We start from the raw sequence: 9,558 nt of genomic DNA, 5'->3' as shown, positions 1-9,558 counted from the left end.
GCGGGGCTCTGGTGGGCGGGGCTCGAGTCCGCGGTGCAGACAGGCCGTGGGCGCGCCTAGTCTGTTCCCACCGGGACCTGCAAGGGGCGCGCGGCGGAGGACCCAGAGGGAGGCTGGCAGGGGCCCCGGCGCCGGCCCCCGCCCCGACCGCGGCAGAAGTGCACGAGGTCGGCGGTCATCAGGGCCACGAGCAGCAGGGTATAGAGACCCAGGGCTAGGAGCGGGCCCCGGCCCCTGTAGGAGAGGGGAGAGTATTAGGGTGCTGGCCCCAGCCGCGTGCTTGCTGCTGCAGCCTGTCGGTTACAGAGCCCCTGAGGGTCCGGAGAATGCTCGGGACACCCCTCTCCCCGGAGAAATGTAGAATTCGTAAATAGAAATTCAGGGGGCTCACAGGTGCCATGGAGCCATCCATGGACAGATTCAGTTTTGAAAACCCCGACTATAATGGCTGTAACCCACTACAAGATCCTCTCAGTCTGACACCCGTCCCACTTCACCCCAGTCCCACAGTGCATGCAATGGCTCCCTGTTACCCGCTTACACAGCCCCCTGAACTTCCTTTCACACAACAGTTTGTCATTATGTATTCACGCGATTTTCTGTTTGCAGTCGGCCCCTCCCCTCGTCTGTATGTTACAAGCCTCCCGCCCCAGAATTTAAAAACAGAACTCCGGATGCTGGAACACCCTGCCAGTGTCCCAGTGGCTCTGGGGCTTGGAGTTCTCACCTGAGGATGGGTGGGGGTGGAAGGGCGGACAGGTTGACCTGGTACAAGGCCTCAAATTCAGCCCGGGTGCAGCAGGAGCCCCCTGCAGCCTGCAGGTGGCAGCAGTAGGCCTTCTCCGGGGTATCAGAGAGCCGAGGACAGAAAAAACCGGGGTAGTAGCGGCCATCAGCGTCCCAGGTGGTCTGGCACAAGTGGGTGTGGTGGGCCAATGCTGAAGGGAGGAGCAAGGGGGCTGGAGACAGGCAAGAATGGCCTGGCCACACCCAACTCCAACCCTTCTGGAGAGTGAAATGATTAGCCATTATTAAAAGGCTAGGCTCCCCCCCACCCCCCACTGGCTGCCCAGAGCAGCTCATACCCTGCGGTGATTGTAGGGGCCTGAAGAGGGGTGCACGCAGAGGAGGTGTACCTGAGAGAGAGGTCGGCTGAGCAAGCGGCACCCAGCTGAAGAGCAGCAGCCGCCCCACGGTCAGGCCAGTCAGCAAAAGGCCCAGCCTCCTCTGAAAGCCCATGAGCGGTCACCTCCACCTCAGCACTGGTCTTAGGAATCCCAACATCTCTCTTTCTAAGCCATGGCTGCAGACAGTAGGGAAATAGTCAAAAGCACACGGCCCCTGGGCGCCAATAACACAAACCTGAAGCTTCTATCACAGACCTCTGGAGAGAGATGAAAGTGACCGAGTTTCTATCTTCTGTTGGAAAACGTGGGGACTGTGTCTCCCAGCTGCCTAAGGTTTTCTGAGCTGAAGGGGAAAAGGTTCAGCAGACTAGAGAGCAGAGAGGCATGAGAGAGAAGTTGAGCCATTAGGCTGAAGAACAGACAAGCGTTTAGAGCCAGATATGTTTCTCTCTACCCACTCTCAATTTCCAGGCTGCTGTGGAAGCACTGGGAATTCTGGTCGTTCCATTTCAGGCCCCAGGGACCTCAGTTACAGCATTTGGAGCTTCCCTCCTTAACGTCTGAATCATGGCAACCACTAAGACTAGCTGAAAAACAAGGGCAAGTCCTTCCATTAACTTTTCCCTTGAGCCCTTGTCTGCCCCAGCTACCAGCCAAAACATAAAAGCTATCAGTCTGGTTGGAGTACTATACTTTGCAAACCAGTTCACAGGAAAAGCTCTTCCAGGGTCTCCAGTTCTCTCTTACCCCTTAAACCTCATAGATGCCATCTGCAGAGACGGAATTTCTCTAGAAGGCCCAAGGCCACCAGCCAGCAGTGTTGTTATTCTAGTCTATGGAGACCTTACAATGCCATGCTCCCATTAAGCATGACAACAGTTATCATCTGAGGGGCCCACAGCAGGTGTCTGGGGACTGAAGCAGGAACAGTTATGGTACAAGAAAGAAATGCAGCACCTGAGAACAAAGAAGACAGTTCTTGCAGAAACATCACTGCTGCCCGGGAGTCTAAACCTGAAGCAATTAGGCAGGCTTCTAGTGTAAGCTCCAGTTTCCAGAAGGTCAGGCCGTAGGGTCTTCTGGGCCCATGGGTGAGGCTCCCATGCCCATTCCAACCAGTCCCTCCCTGCAGGGAAAACCATTTTTAGAACACTTTGAGAATTTTCAGAGCATTGACATTGAAGATTGTTTTCTCATGGGAGGAGAGGATCCTCCTGGAAGAGGTTGTCTTTGACCCCGGGAGGCTAGGTGAATTGCCCTTCCTCCAAAGTACCATAGTCCCCTGTGTCTTCCTGCCCTGAATCCAGCACACTGTGAGAACACTGTCTTCCTCCTTCCCCGAGATTGTGGGTTCCCAGGGAGGCAGGCCATGTCCTTCTTGCACCCCCAGCAGATCGTCTGAACCAGGGGCTGCCATGCTGAGGGCAGCTGCCCACACCAGTTGCTGTCTCCGCCAGGATGTCAGCTCCAGAGAAACCTGTGTGGGTCAGACTCCCCAGCTCCCGGCCTCCGCGGAGCCAGGGGGCGCTACGGACACTCCGTCTGGGCTCCAGGGGCTCCCGGGACGTCAGTCGCCCGCCCCACCCGCGCAATGGGCTCCGAGGCCGCGCAGCTGGTAGAGGCTGCGGACTTCGCGGCTCGCAAGCACCGACTGCAGCGGCGAAAGGACCCCGAAGGGACCCCCTACATCAACCACCCTATCGGTGGGCGCACCGCCCGGGGAGCGACCGCAGCGGTGTCTAGGGGGTGGGCACCGGGAAGGGAACGCGGAGGGCGCCTCATTGAGCACCCGCTCTGTACCAGGCTTTGTGCCGGGCACTCTCCGTGTGTAAGTCTCAACAACAACCCGGGGCGGTAGGCATGGTTGTTCCTCTGCACAGTTGACACCCAAAGAGAGTAAAGGCCATCTGGCTAGTGAGAGGCCACATCTGGCTCTGCAAAAGCCGCAGCACGCAGCCTGGGACTCCCTCAGGTCTGACTTCCTGCTTTGCCCCGTCAGGTGTGGCTCGGATCCTGACCCATGAGGCGGGAATCACTGACACTGTGGTGTTACAGGTAACTCCCCTCGTTCTCTCCTAGGAGGCTAGGGTGGGGATCAGGGACCCCATTCGGCCCTGGGCACCCCTTGCCTGGAGTCACAGGGCTAAGTGGAAGCCTGTCCTCAGGCAGCCCTGCTCCATGACACAGTGGAGGACACAGACACCACCTTGGATGAGGTGGAGCTGCACTTTGGCGCTCAGGTGCGGCGTCTGGTGGAGGAAGTAACAGATGACAAGACTCTGCCCAAGCTGGAGAGAAAGCGGCTGCAGGTGGAGCAGGCACCCCACAGCAGTCCCGGGGCTAAACTGGTGAAGCTGGCAGACAAGCTGTACAATCTGAGGGACCTGAATCGCTGCACCCCAGAGGGTACGCTCCCCCACCTGCTCTGAGGGAAAGGGGAGGGATGTCCTTCTTCTGGAGGCACAGGTTGGTCAGTTCCAATGGAAAAAAAAAAAAGAGCCCGGGCCTTCTTGTTGATTCCCCCAGCTAATCCTACTAGACCACTCTGATCTTTCACACCGTAGAAGTGCAGTAACTGGGCCAAGGGGACGTTTTCAGGACAAATCCCATCGGGAACATCTCGTGGCCCTGCACCACGCCCTCCAGGAAGTGGGCAGAAGTGGGCAAAATGCAATGCTGTCCTGGATGCCATGTGAGCAGTTTTCTGTCCATTCTCATGCAGGATGGTCTGAACATCGAGTCCAGGAATACTTCGAGTGGGCAGCGCAAGTGGTGAAGGGGCTTCAGGGAACAAACCGACAGTTGGAAGAGGCTCTAAAGCAGCTGTTTAAGGAGCGGGGGCTGACACTTTGAGCAGGGCTTGGAGCCATCAGGGGCCCAGACTCCACTGGCCAGGCCAGAAAGGATTCCTATTCCAGCCTTTCCTTGCCTCTTCCATCTCGCTCCCTGACTGGTTCAGCCCAGATACGAGAGGCCAAAAAATATTTGTCTCTTCTCACTCTGAATGTGTCCTGCCGACTAAGCTGAGCCCTGGATTGAGGAAATCAGATGCAGCCCGTCCAATCCTAATGCACTTACTGCCCTTTCTCCAGGCCTCGGGGCTGTTTGCTATTCGGTATGAATGAACTCTGGCCCCTCGGGGACTTGGGCTTCTGTAAACACTAGTTCATAAGTCATTATGGAAAAATAAAGCATTTGGGGTAAAGTTTTAAGTTCTTGCTGCTCCTTCCTCAGCCTGCCAAATGGGGAGCAGGTAGGTGGGATGCCTGCCCTTCGGCATGGCAGGGTACCGACTGCGTGCCCCCAGCGGACAGGTCGCTCACGCTGAGGGCCTCGGACCCACCCCCCGGCCCCCGCCCCGAGCCTGGCTTCCTTATCAGTGAGATACGCGGTGTAATTACTAGGGTTAGACTAGGTCCCGTCTCAGACGGAGCCTGACACATAAGTAGGTGTTCAAGAAATGGTAGTAGTCTTCCTCTTTAAGAAAGTTGGACGGGATGACAGATGTTTTGGAAAGGAATGCCACCTGCTTACCAGCAGCAACAGGACAGGGCCGGTGGGGTTACTGCGCGTCCCTCACCCCAGACCCCCCGGAAACTCGTCGCCGTTCGCAGGCCATCCCAGATCTCAGCCCTATCACGCCGCCGGGTCCTTTGGTTGCTAAGTGACACGAACTTCCGGGCGCCTTCGGAAGTGGCCGCCGGGCGGCCCCGCCCCCGGAGGCCTATGGTGGGCGGGGTCTGGGAGAGACGGCCGGCCGCTAGGTGGCGTCCGTGCGCTGGGGTCTGCAAGTGACGGATTTCTGGTCGCTGCCGAGCACCTGAGGCTTATTGGCCCCTTGGAAAGGATACACCTGGGGAATGAGGAAATTAAGTCAAAAGGCCATTTCGTGCTAGACCACGGTGGTTATTTACCCAAAGAAGGCCCCGGTGCAGTCTCTGCAGGAAAAAATGGTGAAGGGCCGCAAGAAGGCGACTTTAAAAGGAAACGAGTTTCAGGATAGTCCAAGGTAGATGGATCAAAGTTCCAAAGTTCAGTGTAGTCCTCTTAAGGCTGGCCAGGATGTGGTACGTTTTGGAGAATTTTGGTTTTAGTTTAATAAATTATTTGCAGGGGGGCGCCTGCGTGGCTCAGTCCTTGGGCGTCTGCCTTCGGCTCAGGTCATGGTCCCAGGGTCCTGGGATCGAGCCCCGCATCGGGCTCCCTGCTCGGCGGGAAGCCTGCTTCTCCCTCTCCCGCTCCGCCTGCTTGTGTTCCCTCTCTTACTGTGTCTCTCTCTGTCAAATAAATAAATAAAATCTTTTAAATAAATAAATAAATAAATAAATAATTTGCGGGGAGGTAGGATTACAGGATTTTTAAAAACTTTATTCCTTACACTTAAATACATGTATTTACATATATACTTATATATAAATGTTAATAAACCAATAACTTAATAGCATAGTAATATACTTTATTAACATATAGTATATTTATTATACTATTAATAAATGTATATATGATAAACCTGCAGTTTATATATATCTATTTAATATCAAATAAAAAATATATATCTGCAGCTTTTAAGTGGCTTAAAATTAAGGTTTCAGGACATTTAATGAAAATCCTGTTACTTACAGAATGCAGGGGTAAACTGTCACACAGGGTGCTTGATGTTGTACAAAAAAACCTCTTCACAGGTGTTACTTCATCTGTTCTGTATAATAACCAGACAAGGTAGTAGTGCAGGACCCGGCTATTGTTTTCATTTTACAGAGACAAAACATGAAGCTCAGGGAGGTGACAAGACTTGTTAATGGTCAAACAGGTGGAACAGTGACAGATCAGGACCATAATTCCCCTTCTTGCCACACTATTAAGCCTTTAAAAATTTTTTAAAGTTTTTTTTAAAGATTTTATTTATTTGAGAGAGAGAATGAGAGAGCACATGAGAGGGGGAAGGGTCAGAGGGAGAAGCAGACTCCCCGCGGAGCAGGGACCCCCGATGCGGGACTCGATCCCGGGACTCCAGGATCATGACCTGAGCCGAAGGCAGTCGCTTAACCAACTGAGCCACCCAGGCGCCCTAAGTTTTTGTTTTTGTTTTTTTTTTAAGATTTTATTTGAGAGAGAGAGAGAGCACAAGCAGGAGAAGGGGCAGAGGGAGAGCATATCTGAGCTGACTCCCCAATGAGAGGGGAGCCTGATGCCGGGCTCAATCTCACAACCCATGAGATCATGACCTGAGCCAAAACTGAGAGTAGGACACTTAACCGACTGAACCACCCAGGTGCCCTTAACTCAATATATATATTTAAACAGTCAGAAACTTAAAAGTTGGAAGTACAGTAACTTTTTCCCCTAAGCCATTTGAGATTATAGGCATAACTCGAAGATATTGTGGGTTCAGTTCCAGACCACGACAATAAAGGGAGTATCACAATAAAGCGGGTCAAATGAAACTTCTGGTTTCCCAGTGTATATGTTTACACTATATACTGTAGTATATTAAGTGTGCAGTAGCATTGTCTTTAAGAAAACAGTGTGTGTACCTTAATTTAAAAATACTTTATTGCCAAAAAACTGCTAATCATCATCTGAGCTTTCAGTGAGTTGTAATCTTTTTGCTGGTGGAGGATCTTGCCTCCTTGATGGCTGCTGACTGATCGGGGCAGTGGTTGCTGAAGGTGGGGTAGCTGTGGCTGTTTCTTAATAATTTAGTTTGCCACATTGATTGACTCTTTTCAAACGATTTTTCTGTAGTGGGCGATGCTGTTTGATAGCATTTTACCCATAGTAGAACTTCTTTCAACACCATTTGTTGAAAAGACTGTCCTTATAGTACTTGTTTTGGAGTATTTTGTCATAAGTATGTATCACTCTTTTTTTTTTTTTTGTCATCTCTACACCCAATGTGGGACTCAAACTTGCAACCTTGAGATCAAGAGTTGTATGCTTTCCTGACTGAGCCAGCCAGGCACCCCTGTAACTTTCTTTTCCTTTAGCAATGCTTTTGAGATTTATCCTTGTCAGTGCACATGAATGTTTAGCTCATTCCTTTAAACTACTTTCTAGTATTTCATTATATGAATGGACAGTATTTTCTTTATGCATTCCCTTTTTTATTATTTATTTGTAAGAGAGAGAGAGAGCGTGTGAGCGCACAAGCAGGGGGAACAGCAGGCTCCCCACTGAGCAGGGAGCCCGACGTGGGGCTTGACCCCAGAATCCTGGGGTCATGACCTGAGTTGAAGGCAGCAGATGCTTAACTGACTGAGCCATCCAGGCGTCCCTACGCATTCCTTTAAAAATTTTTTTTTTAATTTGAATAAGCTCTGTGCCTGGTGTGGGGCCTGAACCCACAACCCCAAGATTAATAGTCCTATGCTCTACCAACTGAGCCAGTCAGGTGCCACTATGCATTCCCCTTTCTGACGGGTTTTGTTTCCGGTTTTTTCACCACACAATGCTCCAGTGAACATCCTTATCCATTTGTGCATATGAATCGTGAGGTGTGCTTTTATTTCTTCTGAACAAGGACCCCAGGAATAATACCTAACATTATTGCTATCTGGAATATTCATTCTTGCCTCTTTTGAAGCTGTATTATAGCTTATAGCCGATACTTATTAGGTCTACCCACCATTGGTTTATGCACCCTGGACTTTTTTTTTCTGAAGAATACCTTTGTTCTTCCACTGAAGTTTTGTACGCTGCATGCTCTCAGCCTCTGCATGTTGGGAATGCCATTTCTCCCTCACTCTGAATGGGAGCACAGCTAACACCAGGTCCAGAGTTGGCAGTTATGTTCTCAAAGTCTGACTGTATTATTTCATGGACTCCAGGTTATCTATTGATGCTAACTAGATGTCTACTGTCATTTTGGTGGTCTTTCCTTTTGGAGTCTCTTTCTGGTTGATTTTTAGGGTTTTATCTGCAATATATGTAGGGGAGGATTCTTTTAAACAACCCTTTCTTGGAACTTGGTGAGCACTCATTCCAAGGACTCATACATATCTTTCTTCATTTCTGAAGAACGCACCCACTATCCTTTTGATGGTTTCCTCTTCCCTACTCACTAGTCTCTCCTAAAAGTGCTACTAAACGTTATGTCAATGCTTCCAAGTCCATCTGCCATATTTCTTTTTCTTTTCTTTTAAGATTTTACATATTTATTTGAGAGAGAGAAAACACTCGAGTGGGGGAGGGGCAGAGGGAGAGAGACTCTCAAGCAGGCTCCCCGCCTGAGTGCAGAGCCTGACACAGGGTTCCACCAGGACCCTGAGACCATGACCTGAGCCAAAACTGAGAGTTGCTCAACCAACTGAGCCACACAGGCGCCCCTATATTTCTTAACCTCTGTTTTATATTTTCCTTTTAGCCCTGTGGTATCTTCAAGTGATTCCTCAGCTCTGTTTTCCAAATCCCTCTGTACCAAATCCAGTGTTTCTCCAACACGTAGACTCTATTTCAATAAAGTACTATTTGGGGCTGCTTACATTTTGTCATGTTTTTCCTTGCAGCCGCTTTGCTTTCTCATCCTGTGCTCCTCACTTGGCCTGGCTCTGGCCTCTCGGCATTCCTCGGTCACTCTCGGTCACCTGTGTGTCCTACACGGACTCCGGCAGCCTGGCACGGCTCCCCTCCACTGCTCTTTCCCTTGAGCTGTGCAGTTTCCCATCTGCTCAGGGCCGTCGCTGTTCTCAGCTCTGGGTCAAAAGGAGAGTTCCTCCGGTCTTAGGAGGACTACGCTTTTGCACTGTTAGCACCTCACTCCCCATTCCAGGGCACCAGGAGTTGAGGAGGCAACAGTGCAGGGGTGCTCACGCCTCTGGTTTCAATGCAAGTCCTTCAGCGTGCTGACAGGGAAACCCGCCCCCCCCCCCCCCCCCCGCCCCCCCCGAGAGCTCCTCAAAGGTTTCCCACTCGGTGCTGGGTTTTAAATCTTCAACCCTCTCATGTTCCAAGGGCTGGGAAGTGCTCATCTCCCACCACCACCACCCCCCCCCGCCCCAAGTCTCCTGTGCCCACAGAGTTCACTTTCAGTTCAGGCTTATCTTCAACTGGGGGGGGAGAGGTCCAAAGTCAGGACCCAGACTGGACAGAGATGCTCTGCAGATCCCCTTGGTCCTGGTAACCATTAAGAAGTTCTGAATTGATTTCCCACAGACCCTAAGTAAAATCAGGATTTGTTTTGAAGGATCTGGCCGCCTCCTCCCTCGCCTGTTCTTGCCATGAGACCTGCCCCTCGAAGTGTTTATGTGTACACATTTTTGTTAGTGAAAAACAGAGATCTCAATTTTGGGCGGTGAGCCTCGTTCCCACCACCCGGACTGTGCTTCTCCTCCTCCATGAGGGCGTGAGTGCAGGTAGCCGACTGCTGTGATGGTGGGGGAGGCAGGTGAGCTTCCGCTGAGAGACGCCATTCTTTCTACAGGTCTCTCTGCCC

The 9,558-nt window shown here is 51.3% G+C and overlaps 2 protein-coding genes across 3 annotated transcripts; one reads left to right on the top strand and one right to left on the bottom strand.

The window, feature by feature from the left end:
* Positions 1-56: 56 nt before the first annotated feature.
* LOC112839885 (protein shisa-like-1) lies at positions 57-4,802 on the bottom strand. Its single transcript, XM_025892987.2, has 4 exons — positions 4,662-4,802; positions 1,137-1,303; positions 728-938; positions 57-234 (listed from the first exon to the last, which is right to left on the bottom strand). Exons 2-4 carry the CDS (start codon positions 1,237-1,239, stop codon positions 57-59), a joined length of 492 nt encoding a protein of 163 aa, XP_025748772.1. The 5' UTR covers positions 1,240-1,303; positions 4,662-4,802.
* HDDC3 (HD domain containing 3) lies at positions 2,674-4,350 on the top strand. Of its 2 annotated transcripts, none has more exons than XM_073882118.1 (4): positions 2,674-2,830; positions 3,127-3,182; positions 3,293-3,533; positions 3,654-3,840. In XM_073882118.1, the coding sequence occupies exons 1-4, from the start codon at positions 2,719-2,721 to the stop codon at positions 3,674-3,676; spliced, it is 432 nt and encodes a 143-aa protein (XP_073738219.1). In that variant the 5' UTR covers positions 2,674-2,718; the 3' UTR covers positions 3,677-3,840. The 2 variants fall into 2 exon arrangements, with proteins under 2 accessions (XP_073738219.1, XP_025748914.1); XM_025893129.2 differs by lacking the exon at positions 3,654-3,840 and adding an exon at positions 3,850-4,350 and having other exon boundaries at positions 2,675-2,830.
* Positions 4,803-9,558: the final 4,756 nt, after the last annotated feature.

This window comes from Callorhinus ursinus, unplaced genomic scaffold, assembly GCF_003265705.2.
Source record: "Callorhinus ursinus isolate GAN/ISIS: 27379988/994484 unplaced genomic scaffold, GSC_fseal_2.0 scaffold45, whole genome shotgun sequence".
NCBI classification, from domain to species: domain Eukaryota; kingdom Metazoa; phylum Chordata; class Mammalia; order Carnivora; family Otariidae; genus Callorhinus; species Callorhinus ursinus.
Note: the sequence above shows the minus strand (reverse complement) of the source record. Positions and strands in the feature narration are given on the sequence as shown.